Below are 25,656 nucleotides of genomic sequence, written 5' to 3'. Positions count from 1 at the left end.
TCTTAGAGAGTTGAGAAACCCTCAAGAGACAATGGAATAGATTGACTTAAACTATATCGAAGAAATTAGCTTGAGTGCCACACCAATGGCACACGAGGAGAGATTATGTCTCGTGAAATAACGCTTAACTTGTCCTAGTGACTAACGTTCTTGATTAATTTTCAAGGGCTCAATCTATGATAAAGTGCCATGATTTCGATGTTCATTCAAGAATTTGTACAAGGTGTTAGAATAGAAGAACCCAATCATTTATCGATCGATCAAAGTCAATATCAAAGTAAAGATATTGACTTGATGGAACCATCTTTTTGGAGCTTGGCCTTTGATGATCTTTAACCACATGATTTGGTGGGACCAGATTCCCTCGAAAAACTGATAATAGAAGATCTGTAAAAAGCCTATCATTTTAGGGGTACTTTCGGACTACTATATTACTAAATTACGCCAAAACGGGCGAATCTGCGAGGACAATTCAGTAATTTCAGTCCACGCGCTCCCTAGATCTGAATTTGAATTCCCGCGGCCAAGTAAGAATCCGAAAGCTTAAAAGGCTCGCACTCGAACTGATATTTGAAATTTTAAACCCGCCAAGTTTCCAAATTTCTCCCTCTCTCACAGTTTTAACGGTCATCATTTTCTCTCTCTATATCTCCTTATCCCTCTCTCTCTCTCTCTCGCAAGAGAAATCGATTGTTGGATCTACAATTGAAGAATCTTTGTAGTAGATCTGAGAAGAAGCAAAGAAACTCTCTGGGTATTCGATTTGGATCTACAGTTCAAGATCTAGGAATAATAGAGTAGAAATCTATGAGCCTGATGGATGGATCGATCGAAAATATGACTTTGTTGAAGGATTCGATTTCAGGATCTGTAATTAGGCACCATTCCTATAGCAGAAAGCAGAAGTCTCTCGGGCTCTTGTGCACTAAGTAATCAAATTTTATTTTTATTTTTTTCTTTATTTCACCTTCTTTAGATCTATCTTTCCCTCTCTCATTCAGTTTTTGATTAACTTTTGATGGTTTAGTTTCTTGAGCTTGTACAATCGAGACGGAGTTAAATCGATTGGATTGGATGATGCTGCGAGCCGATTAGGTTTTTATTTCCGAACTTTAATTTTTTTTAAAATTTCATCCATATTTTGGCTAGTAAATTGTGCCTTTTTAACAATAACTGAGTTTGCAGGAGTTGAGCGACGACGGATCTACGATATTGTCAACGTATTGGAAAGCGTTGGTGTAAGATCACTGATCCACTTTCGTTCAATTTCTATTTTCAAAATTAGCAAAAATCTTACCTTTTTTAGGTCTTTGATTTGATTCCTTCAGGTTCTTGCAAGAAAAGCGAAGAATCAGTACTCTTGGATAGGTTTTGGTGGTATTCCTAAGGCTTTAAATGACCTAAAGGTGATCAAATCTTTGTGATTTTCTCTTACTTTTTAGCGATTTTTGTATTAAAAGCTTCGAACCTTTTGCCCTAATTCTGATCTAATCTGTAGGAAGAGGCTTTGAAAGATAGCAGCTTCAATATCTTTGATGCCAGAAACCATGCCAAAGCCAAAGTAGGTTAATCAAGGGTTGTTCAGCTTCTTTCTTTGTTATTCTAATTTTTAAGTGACACTAACACTGTTTTTAATTTTAGGTTTTAGATAGTGAGGACGACGAAAGATCTTTCAACCCAAATGGTTCTACTAATCAAGATAAATCAAACACTAGTTTTGGTCTCCCTAAACCCTCTTCATCCTCCAAAATTGGTAATTTTCCTCTTTTCCCTATTATTTTGATTTGACAAATAAGACTACATGCACATTTTGATTTGTCAAACATTAATTCTAGGAAAAAAGCGGAGAAAAATGAGTATTAGCTGCACAGGCAGATCTATTAATTGAATTTAGAAAATTTTATTATTTGATTTGGATGCTTATTGTGCAGACAACAGAAGGGATAAATCACTTGGACTTCTTACAGAGAATTTTGTCAAGCTCTTCCTCTGCAGTAAAGTACGCTTCTGATATTATAAGATTATTTATTACTACTTCATCAATTATTTAATTTAATTTCTACCATTTTCGCCTCCTGTGTAGTCTGATCTTGTCTCCCTAGATGAAGCTGCAAAGATCTTGCTTGGTGATGCACACAATTCATCCCAGATGCGAAGTAATGAACTTTTCCAATTTTCATATTTATCTTTATTTATTTATGCAAATAAAAAGAACCCACGATTGCATGACTGATACCCATCTTCATAAGATAACTCTGCAGCAAAAGTGAGACGATTATATGACATTGGGAATGTGTTATCTTCTTTGAACCTCATTGAGAAGGTAAGAAACTTTCAAAACCTGATTTTTTAATTAACAGAAACAACAAAAAAGGCTTAGGTGATCCTCAATTTGTTATTTTTTTTTTCTTGGTTTGGTTTGCAGACCCATCACACACTGAATAGGAAACCTGCTTTCAGATGGTTGGGAATTAATGGAAAATCCGAGAAAAAATCTCCCAGGACTCTCGAGTCAAAGAAAAGGGTATTTGGGATGGAAATTTCAAACAACAATTTTAAGAGGAATAAGGTGGTTTCTTTGATTGACGGAAAAACTAATCCAAAGATGCAAATGAAATGTGTGGATTTTAGAAATGGTATCGATCTTGAGCGGATGCAACAACAGCAACAGCAGTCAAAGCAGAGCTCCATGGGTGTTGTTTTTGGTCCTTTCAGTCCTGTTGGTTTGACTCAAGTTGATGAGACTGAGAAGACCAATGAAAGAAGTGTTCAGGACTGGGAGAGCTTAGCCTCTTCTTATCGACCGCAATATCACAACCAAGGTAGTTTTTTTTTTTTTTTTTTCCATTTGATTTTACATAACGGAAAATGTTCATTTGGCTTGCACTGCTACTGTATTTTGAAGCCACTGCATTGCAAAATGTGTGATCTACCTAGGGCCAAACACTGCTGCTATGTGTACTCTATTAGATTGGTTCATGTTCTCAAGCTCTATAAAAGCACTTTCTTAACTGCGACATCTTTTAATCTACATTAACAAGCAGCCACAAACCCTTGTTTGAAACCTAGCGCACCACGCACCACTTTCTTCATCCTTTGGTCTTGTTCCTTCAATGGATTCAATAGATTCTTAAATTTAGGATATTGTAAATCTTCCTTAGAATCTGAACTATCGAAATATTGGGTTATATCATTCCTTAGTCGGTCACCACTAAATGGGCCATCATCCTTACTACGTAGCCTTTAAAGTTATAGATTAGATGGTTGAGAGCTTACCATCCATGTGATTTCATGTTTGGGGCCTTGCATTGTCTAGGTACCCCACCAAGGGAATCCTTGGATTGATGCGAGGCTAGGGTGTGTTGTACTTTTAAAGAGTTTTTCACCCTTGTTATACTGCTAGTTGTTTTTTAGTGGTCTTGGGTTATTTCTCATATCTCATTACATAGTTTATGTAAATAACCCCTCTAATAATGGCAATTAACTGCTATTCTCGTTATGATAGCTGTTATTCTGTTATGATCAGTATTGCTGTAAGGCTCAAAGAAAGAGTAAACAAAACAACTATCATAACAGATTAACAGTAACTATCAAGATCTACCACTTACATTTTTATTTTTGTTGTTTTCAAGCATGCCTTTGAACTTAACCCAATTTTTTGGGGGTAATATACATATATTTTTAATTATAATGTTGATAAACCATGCTTTATATAGGTCACAATGCTCAAATACTTAAAAATATATTTCATAAACACTTCATGGTGAACGCTTATGTGAGGAGATTAGCATAGATTATCATTTAGAAACACTTATTAGTGATTGAACATGCAAGGCAGTAACTAACAGCAAAATTTTTTCTGATGATGCGGCAGCATTAAGCGATCTTTTTGCACATTACATGGAGGCTTGGAAGACATGGTACCTTGAAGTAGCTGGGAAGCAACCTATACAACAACAATCCTGATTTTCCTCGCTTTCTATGAATAACTTAGTACACACATGTACAAGAAGGAAACACCATTGTTTCTTTTGTTTAGGTTTCTTCATTTTCGTTGACAAAAAAGTGACGGCGTTGGGTTGTGTTGTATGTTCTCGATACACCGACTACAATGGCTATCCTCCATTTTCAACACCCATGATATTTAACATAACAAGCCATGTCCTTCATTTGTAGACTTTGTACTCATGGAATGATTTTTGTATCCTCACCACGAATCCTCGTATCTTTTTCTTGTCTTGGAATTAATCTCATGTCGGAATTCCTGTGACCTTGGGAGTTTATTTAATCTTCTATTTTTGTTTTAGTAACTCTTTGGGTTTTAATTGGAGAGTATTTTGCTGAAATTATTTGTTGAGATACACTTGATTATTTATCAATTGTCATGAAGGGTAGATACCTATTTTGGTATTTACTTATTATTATTATTATTATTTTTTTAAATATATTCAATCACTTTGATGATTATATTTATACCCCGTTGTGAATTTGTATGTAAATCAAAATAAGTGTAGACAGGAAAATTCAAATATAACCTTTATTTTATCCTGTTCGGCAGCCAACTATAGGAGTCAAAGTTTGTCCTATATGAGTTAAAAGTTTTGGATTGGGCGAATATTTTGTGAGAAATCATCCAAAAAAATAATAATAAAAATTCTACCCAATCTGAAACTTCCTAACCCCATCAAAAGTAGTTTATAAGTTGACGAGTTGTGGATTGTCGATTTTTACTGTTAATGGGGTTGGAAGTTTTAGAATAGGTTGATTTTTTATGAGGATGATCTCCTCACCATAGAAATCATCTTCACAAAAAATCAGTCAAATCTGAAACTTTTAACTCATATTGGACAAAATGTTAGCTCTTTAAGTGTTGGTTGTCGAACATTACACTTTGATAAATATATTGAAAACATGTCAAGGCTAACACATGGTTTTAAAACTCGTCCGAGACGTATCGCCTGAGTTAACTCGGTATAAGAGCATAACGAGACCAACTCACAAAGTCATTTTTTGATCGAGATTTAGGACTCATGTTCAATTTTTTGATTTGTCTCATGAGATGTTTCAAATGTATTGGACGCTAATATGAATCAATCGTTTAGCACATCTCCATCCGGCCCTTCAAAAAATTCCTTCGGAACAATATTTTCTTCAAATTTGAAGGGGGGAGGTCCTCTCTGCGTAGTGTTGAACTCCAAGCAGTCCTTTTAGAAAATATCTTCAAATTACTGTTGGGGAATAGAGAACGATGTAGAGGGTCTTTTCTAAATTCTCCCCACCCACTATATTTGATGAAGTGAGATAGAGAGCCCCACTTACAAATTGAAGACCAGTTAGAGTTGGGTTTTGCAAAATGGTCTCTATATTTGAAGATAGTCCTTAGTTGCAATATTTGCACATGATGCTTATTGGATGACTGGTAGAATCTGCAGCATCATATAACTTTGTAACTCAGTGATCTACAAAATCTATATGTTTAATTTATTTCAAGAACAATATATGTATTTCTTGAGAAGGAAAAAATAATGAAAATTTGGATAGAATATGAAGGATTTTCCATAAGAGGATTGATAAAGGTGAGGTTGAAGAAGTTGAAGATGACTGATTTTGGAAAGATATAAAAAAAGGGTTTTGTCAAAAATTGAAAAATGAGCGTATTTAGGTCAGTTTCATTTGTCTTTAAGAGAAGACCAAAGTCAAGTGGACATGTTAAAAAATTTGAAAACATAGGGGTTATCTTAAATATTCCTAACCCTATAGTTTGACATAATTCCATTTTAAACCCCTATCATTTTGATAATTGCACTTACCTCGCTTATAGTTATCTAAGGGGTTCACTTACGACTTACGCCTTCGACACTCTATCAAATTGTCGTCAACCTAATAGTTAAATTCCCTTAAAAAAAAAAAAAAAAAAAACCATTTTACCTTTTTTATAAACAAAAATATGCATGTGAAAAAAATGAGTTCAATGAATGCTTAGGCGGGCAAGGTTTTAAAACTCATTTTGATGTATCGTCTTGATTCTCATCCATCAACGAGATCGAGTTGTCTCAGACGAGTTTTCCAAAATATTTGAGTTGTCTCGTTCAACAATTAGAAAAATGAACCATGATTTTAAATCTTGTCCAATACACTTGACTTGTCTATCCGTCTCGTTAGTGGATGATACCAAGATGTATTGAGCGAGTCGTCAGGTCTCGAATGAGATTTAAAACCATGTTAAGCAGGGCATTTTAATTATTGTTTTACAATTTATTTTTCCAATAAAAAATAATAAAAAATAAGAGGGTAAAATAGTAAAATAACATTTAACGGAAAAAATAATGAAAGTGTAATTATCAAAATGTCAGGGGGCTAAAATGGAATTATGTAAACCTACAGGGGTCAAAGTGTAATTTACCTTAAATACAAACTACAAGGGCATATGAGCATTTTAGGCGGTAATTGGAGGGGGCGCGAAACTATGGAGTGCGCAGCGAAGGGACGCGGATCTCGATGCACCACAGTATCACCAACAAGACGGTGTGGTCGCTGCGGAGCCGTTGCTTATTGCTCCATCTCTCATCAGGTCCTCCTAATCTGTGTGTGTGTGTGTATCTGTTCTTTGTTTGTATTTTTGAGGTATAGAAATTGGACTAATATCTGTTCTTGTTTCTATCTGTAATTGATGCAGTCCAATTAGAAAAAATAAAATTCAATTTTATGTTTGTAGATCGAAACCCTAACAGTTGTTTCTCACCTCTCCCCAATTAAATATTATTTTAAAGAGAGCTGCTATTGCCACACCAACTTTTGCCAATGCAACCCCAAGATGTGTGCTAATCTTTGGTGATTTAAATATGAATTGGGGTGGCGTTAGCAAATTGGTAGGAAGCAAATCGTTTGCAAATGCAAATGATTCGTTGGAATCTAATTTACTGATGCTTGGTTACATTCTGAAAATTTTTTACATTGCAAATTATTTGCATGAACCTCTTAAACCCCTCACAAATTTCAGCAAATAGTTTGCAGCCCCAAAAAGTGCTGCAAATTATTTGCATTACAAATCATTTGTGGTGCAAAACTTTTGCATTTGCAAATGATTTGTATGTTACCAAGCAGGGCCAGAATCTCTATTTTAAAATGAGTACTTCTAGAGTGATATCAGTTCTTAGTTTAGTTTGTAGAGTCGAGACCCCATACGGTGTCCCGTTTCTATAGATAGGAACAGTGTCTACGTGGCACAATTTGATTAGAAAAGAAATACATTGGGTTGTGTGAATGGCTTGATTAGGAGCCCAATGTATTTTAAACACCGACTAAAGCGTGCCACGTAGACACCTATCATATTTTATAGGAACGGGACACAGTATTGGATCTTGAGTCTAGTTTGTATTGGTAAAAAATGGCAAAGGGTTTGTTGTCTGACTCTTTAATACGTAATTTTAAATTACAGTAAGTTCATTTTGTTTTTTTTTGCTTTTATTCTGTTTTCTTCAGCTTTCACATTGGAGTGATCATAAAGAAGAATGCGAGAGATTAGAAAAACAAATGAGGCATGTTGAGGTCTTGCATGATTTCCCATTTACGTTCTCCATGGAAGCTACGGTCCAGGTAAGTCATTTGTTGTAGGAAAATAATTTTCATTTTATTGCTCTCTGTGTGAATGATGTGGTAGTCTTGCTTGTAATGTCTAATCTCCTTGCAAATGACTGTTGCTAGTTCTATTTTTGGTGTAGAAGAAGCTTTTTTTTCGGCATACACCCTATTGGCATACACTTAAAGGATTGGGTCTGACCAGAATTTTCACTTTGCACTAGAATTGATACATTAGGATTACTATAGCAAACGTTACTAGGAAAGCCTTTATCCCCATATAAGTTGGCCTTTCGTGGGGAAAATGTTTCCATTCACACTCTTCTTGGGAGCTTACCGATGGGCACACATACTTAGGTGGCGTTTGGTTCGGATTGTAGATCCTGATTCTTGATTTTGATTATGGATTGTCAAAATCAGATTATAGAAACTGATTTCCAGAATCCAAAATCTCGTTTGGTTAACATTGTTTCTGAAAGTTGATCTTGTGGAAAAAAATTACCCAATTACATTTCTTGAGATTGAAAATGTGAGTAAACATATATGTCCCAGAGATTGAGGATGATGGATTTTTGAGAGAAAAAATCAAAGATTTTTTGAAAGAGTTGAAAAAGATAACATTTAGGTCATTTTCTAGTAGTTTTCAAGTGAATTGAATGCTGAGGAGCATGTTAAGACCAAGATTACCCAAAAAATTATTGATGATTTTGTATTTTGATTTTAAAAACTATTATTATTGTTGTTGTTGTTTATGTTATTGTTATTAATAACTATAATTATTTATATAATTATATATTAATATTAGTTATTATTATGATTGTTTCTTTATAATTATTACAACTATTATTGTTATTAATTATAAGTGTAATTATAATTATATTGATATTATTATCATTAGTTATTAATATCATTATTGTTAAAATAATATTAATAATAATTTTATTATTATTATTATTTTTGTTGTTGTTGTTGCAAGATGTATTTCAAGATTGTATTAAGTGGATAATTTGTGAGAATCAAGAGAAACGACCTGAGAACTGTTTCTCCATGATTTTGGTTTCTGATGATGAAAAATCAGATCGATTATCTGAACCAAACGATGCCTCGGATTCTAGATTCCGATTATGAGCCAGAATCAGATTCTAGAATCCGAACCAAACACCCCCTTAGGGTGGGATCCAATAATGATTTAAAGCAATGGATCTCATCTAATATGTCCTTTTGTTGGTTTACTTACTTGGGAAAAACGACTTGGTTAATTTAACCATCAGTTCCATTGTTGACAAAAAAAAAAGAAAGAAAAGATATATTGCACTTATATCAAACTATTTGGGTTTCACTAGTCCACCGTATCGGAATCAAACAACTGTCCCAACACAGATACTTCACCCTTTTAGAAGTCCATGCAACATGGCTAGCCATCCAATTTTCTCAATTAGGCAAGCATCTTTAATGCCACTCCTGTTTTGAATTACTACGCTTCAGTTTTAAATACAAGGACCTTAATTTATGCTACTCTTGGTACATTTTTTTCTCCATGCGATTTTGTGATGGATTTCGAAACTATTCTTTCTATATGTGTTCTGATTCTTTTGTTTATATGCTTCATTCTTTGTTTTAGTAGGTGTGTGAAAAGCAGGTAACTCGGTGTTCCTTCCTGATGAAAAGGAACCTCCACCGAGTAGGAATGTGGAAATGTGAGTGTAGTTGCGGAACATCAGTTGCTTCTTCTGACAATTCAAGGTTGCTTCTTATCTTTCTGTTGGCATGGAACATTGGTTTAAGAAAACCTACATCATGTGCTTGTCTATGTGTATAGACGTCGATGATAGGATCTTAGGTGTTGCACCTGTCATTTTTCCAGTTGTTTATTTCACGCATGAAGTCTGTTAGAAAATGATAATAATTGTGGTAATCAAAGCATATACCTAACCCCAAGGGATTGGCCTAGTGGCAAGCCGAGCATTGATAAGCCCCTCAAGAAGGGTAGGTCAAGTGTTCAAAACCCCACAAAGCTATGAATTCCTTGGGGTCACCCTCCAAGGTCCGGTTAACCCTCGACTCAACCAGTTGCACATAGGACTTTCCGAGGGGGCGGTGCGTGTGACCGTGGGATTAATCTCATCCGAAGGGTGGGGATACCCACGATAAGCAAAAAGAAAGAAAGAAAAAGCAGATACCTGATAAATATTGAATTGGGCCATTAATTCTTTAGTTTTTTTCTTTTTAAATAATTTTGTATTCACATCTTTTATTTATTGGCAGAATAAATGATGGTTGGAATCTTCCAAGTGTCTGGTGCCCATGCCATGGTATCCTTTTTTTGCTATCCATTGTCCTTCATTTTCGGTGACAATTAATGTTTTAAATATTTATTTTAAATAAACATGCAGAGCCACCAACTCCAATGACAGCCCGTTTGAGTAGTTGGAAGGACTACTATGAATGGAGATGTCTCTCACTTGATTCTCCTGCTGCTTTGCTACTTCATTGGGTATGATCTTTATGTTTTGCTAATTAAAAGTTGGGGTTCAGTGTACTGGTTTTCACATGCCACTATTTATTACTTCATTGAATTAAAGAATCAGTTTTGGATCTGATGTTTTGTTGTAGGAAAGATGATGGATTAAATAAATGCTTGTAGCTTTGGTTTTTTTCTTCTTCACACAGAATACAAAACCTTGCATATGCTACCTTTCTCTACAAGTGTGAAACGTTCATGCACAGAGATGTTTAGATGTACACATGTACAAGTAGTTGATCCCTTAACTCACATATATAATTGGGCTTACTTTCCTCGCTGTAGCCCACCCATTGTGGCTCAGGCCAATGGGTCTCTAGTCTAGCACGACCCATTGACACCCCTAAGCGTATCAGCCTGACACATGGTGGTGGAACCACCATGTGCTAGAACTAATTTTCTTGAGTTCTATGAAGTTTTTCCCTTTATACAATAATTAAAATATCTGTATTAAAGAGTTCATAAATTTTTTGGACATTCTATCACTGCAATCCATCTTTTTCTTTGGGGAAGGAGTGGCAAAGTAAACATCGGGGTATAAGGTAAGTCACAAATTAACTGCAACTTTTGCCTTGTGAAATGAATTACACTGTCATGATCATCTTTTAAGCCTAATTTTACTTCTGTTTTTATTGAAGCATTGCAGTGTAACTTCTGTTTTGCTTATTTATTTATTTATTTTTCAGCCACTTACAATATATCAAGCTGCTCAGCTCACTGCTTCAAGAAGACCAATTTCTGAAATTAGCAATAAACTGCACATTCACTACCTAGGTATGTTGGGGCTTCCGGTTCAAAATGTCTTTCAGAATTTTTTTTTCTTTCGATCATAGTGACTTTTATACCATTTGCAGCAAACTTTTAGTACCTTGATATCTTAGCCGCATGTTTTTGATCAAAATCCTCACTATGAGGATTCTCTCCCTTAATTTTCTCTTTGTTAGTAGGCTTTCTCCTTGCATTTTTGGTAATTGCGAGTTGATATTTTTGTCATGTTCAAGCATTTCTTCACTACTCATATTGTAGCACTGTGTTTAAAAGCTGAAAGTGGTGTTTGTTGATATTTGAAACATTATTGTGGTTTCACTTAACTCAAAAATTATTTTGGTATCTCTAATTTTTATATTTTCATCATGAACCAATTTTCTAAGGACCTGATAAAGAGCTTCTTCAACTTGCCGTCTTTGGGGAGCTTCTTGCACTCTTTCCTGGTCTTCAGGTGCATATAGAACTTGTTGGACCGGCTGTTCCACTATTTAGGTTGGTTCCAGGCATTAACTTCATATTGGGTCCTTCAAGTCTTTTGGTTTCAATTATAGTGTGCCCATATAAAATACATTGTTTGATTTACTTTAAATCCAGACATAAAGTGATTAACCATATATAGCCAGGTCACCATGTTGTACAAGTCCATAAAGCATTAATAAAGATGCATTAATCGCTAAGATTTAAATGGTATTAGGGATAATTATCCCTAATTAAGATGGACGACCCTTATTGGGAAATCAAGTCACTTCGACAAAGGTCTGAATCCGGATACAAGATGGAGTAGTTGCAATTCAAAAGGAAGACAAAAGGATACCGTAACACCAGGGGCGGATTAACAGTGGGGGTACTTGCCCCCACAAGAATTTTCGAAGTCTATGGATTAGTGAGCTATTGTGAGAGATTTTAGTGGGGGATTAAAAACTCTGCCAATATTGCCCCCAATTTTTTTTTTCCACTCTTAGTTGCCCCCACAACTATTTTTTTTTTTTTTTCACTCTTAGTTGTCCCCACCATTTTTTTCTACTCTTGGATGCCCCCATGTGAGCAAAATCCTGGCTCCGCCTGTGTAACACCTTTCACCTTGGAGAAATCTTGACTACTTGAAGAGTAGTTTGGAGTATTTTGACCCTGTTTTGTACCAATCTCTTTTGTTAGAGATATTATATGGACATTTGTTTAATACTATTGTCTTCAACCTAGCTAATAAAGAAACTCTATTATCTTTGGATTCTGTACTTGAGTTCATTGGCCATGTCAACCATTTATAATATATGGTTATTTTCTTTGCTGCTTATCATGTGTCGTCCTGAATTTGGATGGGTAGGGATGGTGAGAGGATCAATCTCTGTGGTTATGGTCTTTGCCTTGAGATAGGTTGCACATGCAAATCTGGAAGTGAGAAGGTCAGCTTGGGGTTATCTAATGACAAAACTTCTGGTGTGACTTTGCGGCTTCATAAAGGTTTTTATCATGATCGGATTAGAGATATAGTGAAGGTTCTCTCTCTCTCTCTCTGCTTGCGTGTGTGTGTGCCTAATCCTGATTTTTGGGATAAGGGTTTGACGATACACGCACAATCTTTGGAATATGCCATAGATGCTGATGATGATGTGCACACACTTAGGTTTTCTATGTCGTGCTTCTCTCCTAAAACATTCTACGATTTCTGTTCTATGGCAGGAGTCCTTCCCTCATCTTATTGTTGCGTCAAATGCTGGTATTGCTGCTTATTCCAGTTGGTTACCAACTATTGTATGTCTTCTTTACACTGGCAAACTGAACTTTATTTATATATTTTATTTTATTTTTATTTTTTTGTTTTTTGGATGGGCAACGGAATTTTATAAACGCACTGAAATAAGGAAAAACTTAAGATGATACAAGAAGTGTACATTTAACCTTCCTTGACCAAAGAATCAATTACATCATTAGCTCCCCTCAAGTACGAGAAAATAATAATCATCTATGTTTTCAGACACTAAGGTGTGAAAGCCTCACATGCATGATATTTTTAAATAAAAAATATGATGTAAAATACTCAAAATTAGGATAGCCATTGCATTTTTATATATTTCAAATTCACACGATCGAATTTCAAGTTTTAATTCACAATAAATAATAATATAAAATATTGTTACCTTATATCTTAGCTAAACAAAAATATTTGTAATAACTAATTATTTTATATTCATTAGAAAAATACAATTAAATTTCATTACAAAAATACAATTAATATTATTTTTTCATAAACTTCATCTGTATAATACTAAATATTACAAAAATTATTTATAAAACATCTTAGTCAACGATTTTCTTTGTATATATTATTATTTATATTTGAATTCATTTCTAAATGTTTCAATTAAATTGTGTACTAGAAGTAACAAGGAAATAAAAATAAACAAAAAGAGAAACTTATGACATCGTACTTAGATAATAAAAAATATAAATTAGCAAGAAAAGAAGAAGAAGAATGAGGAAGAAATGACATTATTTGTAAAAAATAAAGTAATGGAGGCGTATGCCTCGGCCAAAAGACGTATGCCTCACATAGAAGCATATGCCTTTTAGGTGCCTTGTGGTTTGAGGGTTGAGCCTTATTAACTGCTTTAAGGTTTCAATCTTCAGCTTCAGGATGTTTTTAATGAGCCTCATCTTGAGGCGCACCTATAGACGTAAGCCTGACATTCCTCCAAAAACACCGATACTCATTACCAAACCCACTTTTAAAAGCCTCCGAACTGAGTTATACATATGGTTTATCGACCATGATGCATCATAAAAAAATATTATTTTTCTTCCTGTCGATCTATTTTGAACCAAGTCTGCTATAAAGCTTCCTCAACATGGGTTTTGCTAATTTTAAGGAGACTAAGTCTTGTACCTTCTTTTTTTTTTCCTTCAAATAAAATTAAAATATTTTCCACGCATTGAAATTTATAACCAGTATGAACACACTGTTCTCAGGAGACAATAAAGGAGATGGATGTGCCCGCAATATTCTCCGATTACTGTGAAGAAGCTGCACATCTGGCAGCTACTTGTATAAGTAGTTTAACTGGTCATCCTCTCTCGCATCCTGTATGTACTTTTTCTCTCAATTCCCCATTTTGTAGATTTCTCAAAGGAAGATACCCGAACTGAATTAACTAACTGGGTTGCAATCCACTGTCGTGTCTTGTCTTGCAGATTCAATTAAATCCATTCAGGCAGCCAATAGCAGTCGAAGATTGTGCTTTGTTCCTCCCTTGCTACTCAAATTGCTTTATTTTTGGGATGTGACATGAACTCGAAAGGATGGCTAAGAGAAATCACGCAAGGAGATCAGTAAGGCAATCTTAATCAAGAAAAATAGCAAGCCAGCCGTAATGCACCTTTCTTTCACGCTCCTTGACTAATTGCAAAACAGCAATCTCCTTCAGATCAAGTTCTGATACCGGTGAACGGTGCCAACTTAGCTAAGTTATTGAAGGTGTGTTGGGAGTGTTCATCCCACAACCTCGGTTCAAATCTTGCTGAAAATAATGCTTCATTCTTGCACAAAAGCCAAAGTGACCCGTTAGATTGAGTCTAGTTCATGTTTGAGCATGATTACGTCGTAGGTGTATATGATATCATGCTTTGTATGACAAGTTTTGGATGTTTGGTGACCACTACTCTGTTTCTGAAGGAGCAATCTATTGATATTTAGTTTTGTACCATCAGACATATTTCTCATTAGCCTACATTTCAGTTTTTTTTTTCTTGGCGACATGACGAATGTTGTACTGTAATGAGTGATTAGATTAAAAATTAACCTTTACTACTGAGCAATAATCCATAATCTGTTCTCTTAAGTCTTCTTAGACTGTTCCATCGTTCAGAAATGGGGTTTCGACGGAGAGATTTTCCCTCTAGTTGCACCAATTTCAAGGAACAAATAAGAACATTTGAGTTTCTTTCAAAGTATAATTTTTTAGACTGATTTGAGCTTTAAAAAAAGAGTTTTTTTTAGAAGTGTAATCATGACAATGTAAATGCAAGGATGAATTTTTAAGCAAATTGATACTAGTTTATCTCTAAATGTAGTTTAATTTAAAGATTGAAGAGTTTGAAGATGGGATTTGAGGAGAAAAATCAAATATTTTCTTTTCCCAAAAGGATTGAAGATGAGAGTTTGGGCATGGGCATTCTCTAAGAGTGGTTTTGCTCAAATGGATTACCATATTAGCGATAAAATGCCACAGCCCTTTAAATTCCAATGAAAACCTCAGATTAAAAAAATAATAAAAAATGATTTTTTTGGGTTTGATGTAAGGTTTTGAAAATGGACAGCTACCAAACTTTCACGTAACTCCAAAACTTTAAATAAAAATTCAACCGTGAAAAGTAACATTTTTTTGTATTTTCATTTTCAAAGTTCATAAAATTTTGTCATCTACAAGAAAGCATCTGATCATATTGGTGAAGGGGCAGAGCTAGTAAGGAGGCAGTGGGGTCTATTGCCCCCCACAAAACTTTGAGAGACCCCTGTATTTTCAACTAATTACATGTCCCATTTGCCTTCACTCCCTCACCATATGCCTTGCCCGCTCACTTCCCTTCAATTATTACCTTCTTCAAATTTTTTTTTTTTTTTTGTCGATTTGATGACATTGCCTCTTGACTTGCCTTCTCTCATACATTAATCGGAAAACTTTTCCTTGAATCTTTCCGGCAACTCTCAAATAAAAATAACCTAAATATCCTTTTCTTCAACTTCTAACCAATCCCCAAAATTTCTTTTCAAAGCTATTCATCTTCAAGTTCTTTAATTTTATCATTAACTACATACAGTTTACCCTCACTACAAGAAAATCCTAGCTCTGCCCTTGAAGGCTAGTTGGACTCTTGATTACGTAGACTAGAAGATACCTGTTCCATAAATCTTCTCTTATTTAAATCGACGTATATGTCATCTGTTCGACACCAAAGCACCCTATTTTTCTCTTGAGTAGGGATCTAGAACGATGTCTCGTACATAACCAAAGTCAGGTGGCACCCCGTTTTATGCCACGTGAAAATTTTCGGGACCCACTGAACATAGGGATATGTGGTATATGTCATCTGTTTGACACCAAAACACCCTACTTTTCTCTTGAGTAGGGATCTAGAACGATGTCTCGTACGTAACCAAAGTCAGGTGGCACCCCATTTTATGCCACGTGGAATTTTTTGGGACCCATTGACTCTATCATTATGTGATCCATCCTCGATGAATCTTCTTATAAAAAATCATAGTGTTTGATAGCTTTTACTAAATCTAGGTTCTTTAAAAAGAGTTTAAATCCAAGATTAGAAATCACATATCCCTATGTTCAGTGGGTCCCCCCCCCCGAAATGCCACGTGTCATAAATGGGTGTCACCTGACCTTACTTAGGTACGGGACACCGTTCTGGATACCTTCTCAATTTTTCTCTTACCCAATTTACAAATTTACACGTGGTTTAATGTCCACTTGTAAGATTCCCACGCTACAACGACACCTGCACAAAGCGGCGAATTTGATTTTCTAACTCCTAATCCAACCAAATGACGACACGACATAACAATCTCAAAAGTAATAAAAAAGATTTAAAAAAAATTAAATATTAAAAATGAAGATTCAACCAATGTAATTAACTACCCCACTGAAACCCTCAATTTCTCCTCCGCCTCTGTCTCTCACCTCACATGGCTGATCAAAGTCTTCTACATACTTGACCCCTAAAAAAACTAGGGTTTCTCCGCAACTCCGCTCAATTTCAGGAGTTTCAGCAAAGAAAACGTAATCCACCTCGAGAATTTAATCCATGGCGTTATCAAAATCCTTGTTCGATCGCTACATTTTGGGATTCTTATGTTTTCTAGGGTTAGGATTTGGTTTGGATTTTGGTTTTGCTTTGAAAGTTCCCTTTAGGGTTAAAGACGTACTTCCGATTCTCCCTCGACAGGTTTCATGGCCCGTTCTTAATAATTTTCACAATGCTGTTGATCTGTTGCCCTATTTTGTTGGATCAGTTGCTCCCAATAATGGGTCAATTGAGTGGAAAGGAGCTTGCTTTTACGGTAACGGGGCTCGATTTGAGTTTACCGGTGTAGATGATGATGAAAAGGGTTTGGGAGGTGGTGTTATCCATCTCACGGTTTGTTCTTCACTTTGTTCTTTAATTTCTAGTTTAATTTCAAATTTTCATGGATATTTTGATATGTTGTGGAGCTTTAATTATAAAATAGAGCTAATTTTGATGAGTAACGGTCCTTCTCTTTAATTTGTAGTTTAATTTCAATTTTTCATGTATATTTTGATATGTTGTGGAGCTTTAGTTTTAAAATAAAGCTAATTTTGATGATTAATGGTCACTCTATGGGATTCAAGTTTAGTCTGAGACTTTGGAATCGACCAAACTTGCACGCTTTACAGGTCAAGATATACCTAAGATATGATTGGGAAGTGGTTTCCTCCTCATAAATTTAAGACGGGTTTGCATAATTTGCAATTATACCTCAATCACAAAAATTATTTATCTTTCAGTAGAACCCGTAATGAAGTCACGTACAATTGGATGAATTCAACTGGTATGTACAACATGTTTACATGCTAGTTTCCTTGTTTACACTTCTTTGGATATATATACATGTACAACATGTTTGAACTTCTTCTAGTCTCCTTAGTATGATCGAGAACATATATAAGATCCAAATTTGTAAATGTTCCAATCACCCAATATGATCCAATATTGTAAATTTGCAATAGATCTGTAGGTTATGTGTACGTTCTACTGTTATCAATCTCCATATGTCACAGAACGTATTCAGTGTGGAGAAATTATGGTTTTCTTCTATCAATCAAAATAAAACAAAATGGGTTTCTTCTCTTACATTTGTACCAGTAGCAAAGGTGTTAATATACTTGAGGAACCTATTTACTCTCACTTAGTTATTGGTTACAATTCCTTTTATTTAGTACTAGAAGATGGCATGTGCAAACTCACATGTATCGAAAGGGCTTATTTGTAATTTAAAATATTGACTAAAGGGATTTTGAAGATTGGTAAAAAAGGGTACTTTTGTAATTTTGAAAATTAAGCAATGTGATTTTTGGTTTTTTACGCAAATAACTCTGATTATATTAAATTTAAATATAAAAGTGGGGGCCTTTATGGCGACTCAAATTTTGGTGTCGAACCGCTTCTACTCCACCTTCTCTCATTTTAATAGTAAAGATATCACACGAGTTTTTGTATGGCTCCTCCTGCGTAGTTTTTGTTTTACTCTACATTGTTGTTCCCAAGCCCGGATGAGGAAGGGCTACATCAGGTTGGGATCCGGTTTAAAAATTTGGCTACCTCCTAACAAAACTTCAAGTCTGTATGATTGAAAGAGCCTCTGTTTACTTTTTTCCGCTATTTTCTTTATTTGTATTATACGGTTTCATGTTTTTTTTTTTAACAGACCAGTGCAGCTCACAGCTGGACTTGCATGGATCTTTATGTATTTGCAACACCCTATAGGGTAACTTGGGATTACTACTTCTCTGCTCGGGAGCATACATTGGAGTTTGAGTCATGGGAAGAGCCTGCTGAGTTGGAATATGTATGTTCTTGTTCTTATGTATTCATATGTACTTTACGTTGGATAATCCTATCTCATTAAGATGGCATTTTCTATTACTATTGATCAGGTAAAGCAGCATGGAATATCCGTGTTTCTCATGCCATCAGGAATGCTGGGAACCTTGCTGTCTATGATAGATGTTTTGCCTCTCTTTTCAAACTCTGGTTGGGGTCAGAGCTCGAACTTAGCCTTTTTACAGAAGCACATGGGAGCAACATTTGAAAGACGTGCTAAGCCCTGGAGTGCAACAATCAATCCTGAGGATGTTCATTCTGGTGATTTCTTAGCAGTGTCAAAGATCCGTGGTCGGTGGGGTGGATTTGAGACATTAGAGAAATGGGTAACAGGTGCATTTGCTGGTCATACTGCTGTTTGTTTAAAGGATGAGATGGGGAAGCTCTGGGTTGGTGAGTCCGGGCATGAGAATGAAAAGGTGTGTCAATGGTAATTTATGAATTGCTGATCATAAAAATAGAATGTGTTACTTATCTCAATTCCCTAGTAAAGTCATATTCTTGCATGCGGTTGATGCTTGTAGGTGAGGGCTGGTTTTATTCCTTCTATTAATACTAGCGTTTGTCCATGCTTACGGCACGGACATCCTCTTTGGGGTTAAAGCAAGAAATATAGTAAAGTTAGATGGTATTATTGACAAAGGGGGTATAAGAGGAAAGATAGTAAAATTATAGGGATGTTGTTGAAAAGGGGGGTTGGGGGGTCGGAGGGGAAAGACAATAAAGTTGAAGGGTGTGAAGAGGGAAGGCAATAAAGTGGTGTAGTGTGGACCTCACTACACCGTAGTTGGAGTGGGTTGTTTATACCCCCACACAATGGAGTGAGACCCACCATTATGTTTTATTATATAAATTGTTCAATTGCTAGAGGATCCCCCTTTTTTTTTCCTTAATGGAGATATTGTATTGGTAAGTATAAATGTAGTTTGGGAAGAAAGTTACTTACTTGGTAGAGGCTTAGCTATGATTCCTTTAGCTCTTTATAGCATCTTGTAGGTTAATATAATATCTGTAAATAGAAGTTTCATTGTGCTCTGGTTGCCTTGCAGGGAGAGGAAATTATAGTGACAATTCCATGGGAGGAATGGTGGGAACTGGCACTTAAGGATAATTCTAACCCACAAATAGCCTTACTTCCATTACACCCTGATTTGCGTGCAAAGTTTAATGCCACTGCAGCATGGGCATATGCTCGAAGCATGTCAGGCAAGCCATATGGCTACCACAATATGATATTCAGTTGGATTGATACCATAACTGACAACTATCCGCCTCCTCTTGATGCTCACTTGGTATGTATCTTCACAAAAGTTGATTATTTCAAGTCATTTCTACCAGATTTCCCAGAATATCTCTTGGGGATAGAGAGGTGCTATTTCTCAGTTTCTGTGTTTCTTCCTACTTAATTTCTACTTGAATGCATTGAGACCTGACTTCTGTCCTAGTTGTTTACTTACATACCGTGTCACAGGTTATTTCCGTTATGTCAATGTGGACCAGATTGCAGCCGGCATATGCTGCCAATATGTGGAATGAAGCTCTAAACAAGCGTTTGGGGACTGAGGTATGTCTGCTTTCACTCAAAGTATTAAGGTCATTAGTATTTAGTGTTGTAGGACTCCCTTTTTTTCTTTTTAAAAAAAAATAAGTAGTACACTGTGTCTTCTATCATTCAGTTTAAGCAAGTGTTGAGATTATTAACCGTTGAAATGGATATGAAGTTGTTGGTTCAGGGTTGGATTGCATCTTAAATTTTCCCTTGCAGTTGACTTATTCCTTGTTTATGTCCTCGAAAATAAACTTGTAGAAAGTTAGACCTACAACAGTCATAGGAGCGCTTTCAGACTATAATTTGCATTAGTTTTTGGAACCATAAGAATGACAGTGATTGGTCATCGAAAAAAAGAAGAAAAGAAGTGATAGAACTTTTAACTTGTTGGTAGGCCATTTTTCATTTACCTATTTGGTTAATTAACAGAATCTCTTACTAATAACACACCCATTAATGGAATTACAGTTGCACACCAAATAAGATCAAAGCATGGTTTTCAATCTCAGATTTTCGTCTCGGTATCATTCGTGGACGAGATGATCTATTTTTAACAGATGTGTGAAGATGAAAATGAAGAAGAAGAACCAAAGCAGCAGTAGAAGAATGAGAAGGGGATCTCGTCTCTGGCATTTCGTGGGCAAGTCATCTCGGTCTCGGACTGTTTTTAAAACCATGGACAAAAGAGACACCAATCATCTTCTAAGATTTCTTAGAAAAATTTAAGAGCTCCTAAAGAGAGAAATGGGGAGGGTAGGAGGGATAAAAATTAGAGATGTAGAATGAATTTGATTTAATAAACCCTATGTGTGTGTGTGCACCAATAATTAAAAAAAAAAAAAAACTATACTTAAACTTGATCAATGTTTCCATGAATTACTATATCGCCTCTTATTTTAGACCTTAGTTGCAGAATCATTCCCTCTAGGTACTGCTCTGGCTTGTTATCTTGCTCCCCAATCTTGGTCCCACACTCACTTCCTTGGAAGGATTTGGAACATCTCTTTCCCTGATCCAGCACTCGCTCTCTCATTGTACAACTTAGTGTTAGACAGCTACCTTAATTTCTTTGATGCTTTATTCTGTATCATCGATGGGATGTAACATCAAACTCCCGTTTGTTTCAGGATTTGGACTTGCATGGAATTCTTGCAGAGACTGAAAAGCGTGGTTTCACCTTTGATCATTTACTTACCATCCCAGAACAAGACGAATGGGTGTACAGTGATGGGAAATCAACGACTTGTGTTGCCTTCATCCTCGAAATGTATAAAGAGGCTGGCATTTTCGGTCCAGTTTCCAGTTCTATTCAAGTCACTGAGTTCACCGTAAGTATAGAAATCTCATGGTTCTCACGACGTGTCTTGGACTTGGACACTAATTTCCAATCTCAAGGTTACTATATTTGACATGGTTGCATTACTTCTCACAGATTCGTGACGCATACATTCTTAAAATATTTGAGAATAACCGAACACGCTTGCCTACTTGGTGTAATGACGAGGACGGTAAACTCCCATTCTGCCAAATTCTTGGAGAGTATCGAATGGAGTTGCCTCAGTATAATACGATTGAACCATACGCTAACATGAACGAGAATTGCCCCTCATTACCTCCAACATATGAAAGGCCTGTAAGTTGTTGAATCTGAGCTCAAGCTCTTAAGTTTAAAGTTTATATTTTTAATGGTTCACGAAGTACGGATTTCTGATGCAGTCTGCGTTTGTATAACCATCGTTGATCAAGTTAATAATGTTATAGGGATATATATATTTATGAACTATGCAAGCACTATATGTATATATGCATTCTTGCTGGTTACCCTCCCCTTTGATTTCTTCCTTGCTGGTGTATATATTTTACTCTTCAAATGAAGAGTTATTAGAACTAGGGTTATTTTGAGGTACTCTTCTGGGTTTTGGTGAAAATTGGAGGAGATATTTTTTTTTGTCTTGCCACACCAATTTTTTTAAAACTAAGAGCACCCCTTGATGTGTGTTAAATTCTTCTTTGATATCAAATGACTGGGCACTCTTAGTAAAAGTTGGTGTGGCAATAGAATGTCTTTTTTTTAACGAGTGGTCATGGTTTTAAAACTTAATGGACGAGACTGAGTTGTATTGGTCATCTCGTCTGAGTTAAATGATTTAACTTGTTTCACAATTATTTATGATTGCTGCTATTACCACACCAACTTTTGCCAGTGCCACACCAATTGTTATGTAAATCACCAAAGAATACACAAACATTGGTGTTACGTTAGCAAAAGCTAGTGTGGCAATAGCAGCTCTCTTATTTATTCATATATATATATAATAATTTTTTTTTTATATAGAAAATAAGGTAGATTCATTTGAAGATGTTTAGCTTTAAAAAAAAAAAAAACTTATTTTATTTAGATAATAAATATTTAAGTTAAAAAAATAATAATTGTTTTAATTCAAACCTAGATCACCGGTTATCCTTTATTTTTCCCATATCAGCAGTTTGTTGTCACATATACGTTGGTCAAAGCCAACATAAACCTTCTCTCCTAAAATCTCTCCCCTCCACAAACATGTTACTCTCTACCCTCATTGTGTTTCCCTCTCATTTCAATCTCCCCCTCTTTAACTAATAGAAACATCTGCTTCCTCTCTTACCTTCTGCGGGAGCAGATCTCTCTCTCTCCATACACCATGGCCTTACCTTTTCTTCTCATTCTCTTCTTCACTTCCTCTCTCACTTTCATTCCTTCACAATCAAAACTCAACACAAATTACTACGCCAAATCATGCCCAAGAATGGAACAAATCATCCAAGACACCATCACATCCAAGCAAATCACCAACCCTATAACTGCCGCTGCCACTCTCCGTCTCTTCTTCCACGACTGCATGGTCGAAGGCTGCGATGCTTCCATCCTCATCTCCTCCAACTCCTTCAACAAAGCCGAACGAGATGCGGACATCAACCTCTCCCTCTCTGGTGACGCCTTTGATCTCATTGTACGCGCCAAAGTTGCTCTCGAACTCGCTTGTCCAGGCATTGTTTCCTGCTCAGACATTCTTGCTCTCTCCACTCGCGATCTCGTCACCATGGTTGGAGGTCCTTTTTATAAAGTTCGATTAGGTCGTAAAGATGGGTTCATCTCTAAAGCTTCTCGTGTGGAAGGAAATCTACCTAGACCTACGATGAATCTTAGCCAAATCATCTCGATTTTTCAATCGAAGGGGTTTTCTGTTCAAGAGATGGTGGCTCTAATGGGCGCACACACCATTGGATTCTCTCATTGTAAGGAGTTTGCGAACAGGATCTTCAATTACAACAATTCTTCGAAGATTGATCCAACATTGTACCCTAAATATGCAGAGGGATTGAGAAAAACCTGTGCGAATTACAAATCAGATTCGAGTATGTCGGCATTCAACGACGTGATGACACCTGGAAAATTCGACAACATGTATTATCAGAATTTGCAGAAAGGATTAGGTTTGCTGTCGTCTGATCAAATCATGGTTAGTGATCCAAGAACGAAGGCTTACGTGGAAACCTACGCAGCAAACCAGTCTACTTTCTTCTATGCATTTTCTCGTGCGATGGAGAAACTAAGTGTTCATGGTGTGAAAACTGGACGGAAGGGTGAGGTCCGTCGCAAATGTGATTTGTTCAACAATCATATTAGCACTTAAAATTAAAAATATACAAATAAAATATGAAATGATCTAGAAGAGAGAAGATCTCATCCGTCGATTCTCAGCTGGTGCCAATGATCTAACAGTAAATATATATTGATTTTGTACTGCATTATTTTTATTTTTTTGACTTTTTTCTAATATCAAATGAAATGTGATACACCTGACATGGAGGATCCATTAACTTTTGTTTTTCTCTAAGAGGTTAGAAAAATCCTTTATGGTAAAGAACTATTAGCCTCAAACGAGGTTTAGGTCTCAATTAAATTAATGGCTGAGATGGGAAGATATTTTCAAGGGATAACCAAAAGAATAGATTCCAAGGAAAATTGCTACTTTTAACATCCAAACGAATGGCTGAGATCAGAGGACATTCTTTAGGGATACTAAAATGGAATAGATAAGTTCATTGAAAATATATTTTATGTGCGTGAATCATACTCAATTCATATGGATTTTGATGTCTAAACAAGACCCAATTTTATTTATGATCCACAAATATAGTTTTCATAATTGTGCACTTTGCCACGCTCCATATTCTGTTCTAAATAATGACACCATCAAAGCTTGCTTTTGAAAAAAAACAAAAAAAAAAAACGATCAAAACGATTTATATCATTAAGGTCCGTTCCTGTTTATACATGATAGAAATGAGTCGACGTGACCCATGTGTAACGATGACTAAATCCCAGACACCAACTAACCGTTGAAGATGAATTTTATATTTCTAGACTGTAATCTACTTTCAATAATAGAAGACGTGACTATGGACGGAACTGAATGGGGGAACAGTAACTGTTTACCCACTCAAATCTTTGCGATGATAATAATGATTGTAGATTGGATTCTAATGGAGGAATTGCAGATATACTTCATTGCATGGTAAGACCTAAATGGAGATCCAAACTTTTACAGCCTTGCTTGGGAATAAGTAAGGGAGAAGACTTAATAACAATAGGTCCATGGTCACAGGATGTGTCGATGTGCACAAAGCTAGTTTTGCAGGTATTTTGCTGGACTGTAAAACGAGAGGGTACGGAGGCTGGCATTGAGACAAGGGATCTGTTTGGGTCTGGGTTTCGAACGAGGTTGAAACCCTTCTGAGTCTCTTCAAACAGTGAAAATTCTGGAACATACGAAGATTGTTCGTGAAACCAGGGATGGGAGGCAAAAGAACAACTAAAACCATGAGAGCTCTTGAAAGGTTGAAGGTAACCATTGGAACCCACGTTCCGTTCCCAAAGCAATCTTCTCTTTTTCAGTCTCTCCTTTTTATGGGCATTTTGATGACCCCCCAATGCCTGCGAATTTGCAAACTCCTTGAAACAAAATTGACATCTGTACTTCTTTCCTTCAAGATCGCTGGCTGGGCTTTTCTCTTTTACAAGTTTCTCACTCCGAGACAAGACGGTGTTTGAGAATTTTAGATTTTCATCTCCTCCCTCGGCCCCTCTCAAACTCTTCCTGTCTTTGATAAAAGGATCCACCTCAAAGCCGAACAATCTGATCTTCTTGTCTTCAACACCGAGTTTACTGCAGAAGTCCTTCTCTCCATGGTACCTGTAATCCTTTTCCATCTTTTGAAACGGGAAGATTAAGATGAGTCAGTAGGGCCAATACACTGATTAGTTGGTCGAGCTCTCTTCCTTTTATAGCAAAGTCATTTGGGTCTGACAATGCAATGCACCCCAATCAAGGTTATTATATTAAGAGTCGTGCTGGAGTGACCTCGAGCTGGAACCTCATATCTCACTTCTTGAGGTGAAAGTGTGTAGGAACCATAGATGTTTTTCACTCGTATCTCAATGAAAAGCATCTATGGCTCCCATACACTTTCATATCTTGTGTGATATGAGGTTCCAGGCTGAGGTCACTTCAGCATTATTGTTATATTAATCATAAACAGCACATACTGGAGGAGTCACTAAAAGGATACA

General features: G+C 36.1%; 4 protein-coding genes and 1 pseudogene across 5 annotated transcripts; 4 read left to right on the top strand and 1 right to left on the bottom strand.

Moving 5' to 3' along the window:
- Positions 1 to 580: 580 nt before the first annotated feature.
- LOC147394899 (E2F transcription factor-like E2FE) lies at positions 581 to 4,430 on the top strand. Of its 2 annotated transcripts, none has more exons than XM_086454858.1 (11): positions 581 to 929; positions 1,028 to 1,095; positions 1,186 to 1,238; positions 1,329 to 1,406; positions 1,499 to 1,561; positions 1,642 to 1,753; positions 1,932 to 1,999; positions 2,084 to 2,156; positions 2,262 to 2,323; positions 2,426 to 2,822; positions 3,875 to 4,430. In XM_086454858.1, the coding sequence occupies exons 1-11, from the start codon at positions 808 to 810 to the stop codon at positions 3,964 to 3,966; spliced, it is 1,188 nt and encodes a 395-aa protein (XP_086310984.1). In that variant the 5' UTR covers positions 581 to 807; the 3' UTR covers positions 3,967 to 4,430. The 2 variants fall into 2 exon arrangements, with proteins under 2 accessions (XP_086310984.1, XP_086310983.1); XM_086454857.1 differs by having other exon boundaries at positions 2,250 to 2,323.
- A 2,007-nt stretch (positions 4,431 to 6,437) lies between these two features.
- Positions 6,438 to 14,571, top strand: LOC147394898 (zinc ion binding protein). The gene is made up of 11 exons (XM_086454278.1): positions 6,438 to 6,571; positions 7,483 to 7,596; positions 9,203 to 9,321; positions 9,844 to 9,890; positions 9,972 to 10,072; positions 10,786 to 10,873; positions 11,251 to 11,359; positions 12,192 to 12,363; positions 12,548 to 12,619; positions 13,835 to 13,948; positions 14,057 to 14,571. The coding sequence occupies exons 1-11, from the start codon at positions 6,467 to 6,469 to the stop codon at positions 14,147 to 14,149; spliced, it is 1,134 nt and encodes a 377-aa protein (XP_086310404.1). The 5' UTR covers positions 6,438 to 6,466; the 3' UTR covers positions 14,150 to 14,571.
- Positions 14,572 to 16,496: 1,925 nt separating this feature from the next.
- LOC147394897 (zinc finger MYND domain protein) lies at positions 16,497 to 21,871 on the top strand. Its single transcript, XM_086453526.1, has 7 exons — positions 16,497 to 17,011; positions 18,321 to 18,461; positions 18,550 to 18,915; positions 19,546 to 19,788; positions 19,968 to 20,060; positions 21,173 to 21,373; positions 21,478 to 21,871. Exons 1-7 carry the CDS (start codon positions 16,679 to 16,681, stop codon positions 21,688 to 21,690), a joined length of 1,590 nt encoding a protein of 529 aa, XP_086309652.1. The 5' UTR covers positions 16,497 to 16,678; the 3' UTR covers positions 21,691 to 21,871.
- Positions 21,872 to 22,024: 153 nt separating this feature from the next.
- LOC147394896 (peroxidase 31 pseudogene) lies at positions 22,025 to 23,903 on the top strand (annotated as a pseudogene).
- A 688-nt stretch (positions 23,904 to 24,591) lies between these two features.
- Positions 24,592 to 25,296, bottom strand: LOC147394895 (uncharacterized). The gene has a single exon (XM_086453337.1). The coding sequence runs from the start codon at positions 25,294 to 25,296 to the stop codon at positions 24,592 to 24,594; it is 705 nt and encodes a 234-aa protein (XP_086309463.1).
- Positions 25,297 to 25,656: the final 360 nt, after the last annotated feature.

Source organism: Akebia trifoliata, chromosome 9 (assembly GCF_017979445.1).
Source record: "Akebia trifoliata isolate Shusen 1 chromosome 9, ASM1797944v1, whole genome shotgun sequence".
Taxonomy (NCBI): Eukaryota; Viridiplantae; Streptophyta; class Magnoliopsida; order Ranunculales; family Lardizabalaceae; genus Akebia; species Akebia trifoliata.
Note: the sequence above shows the minus strand (reverse complement) of the source record. Positions and strands in the feature narration are given on the sequence as shown.

Coding starts and splice junctions, on each gene's coding strand:
- LOC147394899 (XM_086454857.1), top strand. CDS start 808: ATGAGCCTGATGGATGGATCGATCGAAAATATGACTTTGTTGAAGGAT. Junction 1,407..1,498: donor AGGCTTTAAATGACCTAAAG/GTGATCAAATCT, acceptor TCTAATCTGTAG/GAAGAGGCTTTGAAAGATAG. Junction 2,000..2,083: donor AGCTCTTCCTCTGCAGTAAA/GTACGCTTCTGA, acceptor CCTCCTGTGTAG/TCTGATCTTGTCTCCCTAGA.
- LOC147394898 (XM_086454278.1), top strand. CDS start 6,467: ATGGAGTGCGCAGCGAAGGGACGCGGATCTCGATGCACCACAGTATCA. Junction 10,874..11,250: donor ACTGCACATTCACTACCTAG/GTATGTTGGGGC, acceptor CAATTTTCTAAG/GACCTGATAAAGAGCTTCTT. Junction 13,949..14,056: donor GTCATCCTCTCTCGCATCCT/GTATGTACTTTT, acceptor CTTGTCTTGCAG/ATTCAATTAAATCCATTCAG.
- LOC147394897 (XM_086453526.1), top strand. CDS start 16,679: ATGGCGTTATCAAAATCCTTGTTCGATCGCTACATTTTGGGATTCTTA. Junction 17,012..18,320: donor GTGGTGTTATCCATCTCACG/GTTTGTTCTTCA, acceptor TTTTTTTAACAG/ACCAGTGCAGCTCACAGCTG. Junction 21,374..21,477: donor TTCAAGTCACTGAGTTCACC/GTAAGTATAGAA, acceptor TACTTCTCACAG/ATTCGTGACGCATACATTCT.
- LOC147394895 (XM_086453337.1), bottom strand. CDS start 25,296: ATGGAAAAGGATTACAGGTACCATGGAGAGAAGGACTTCTGCAGTAAA.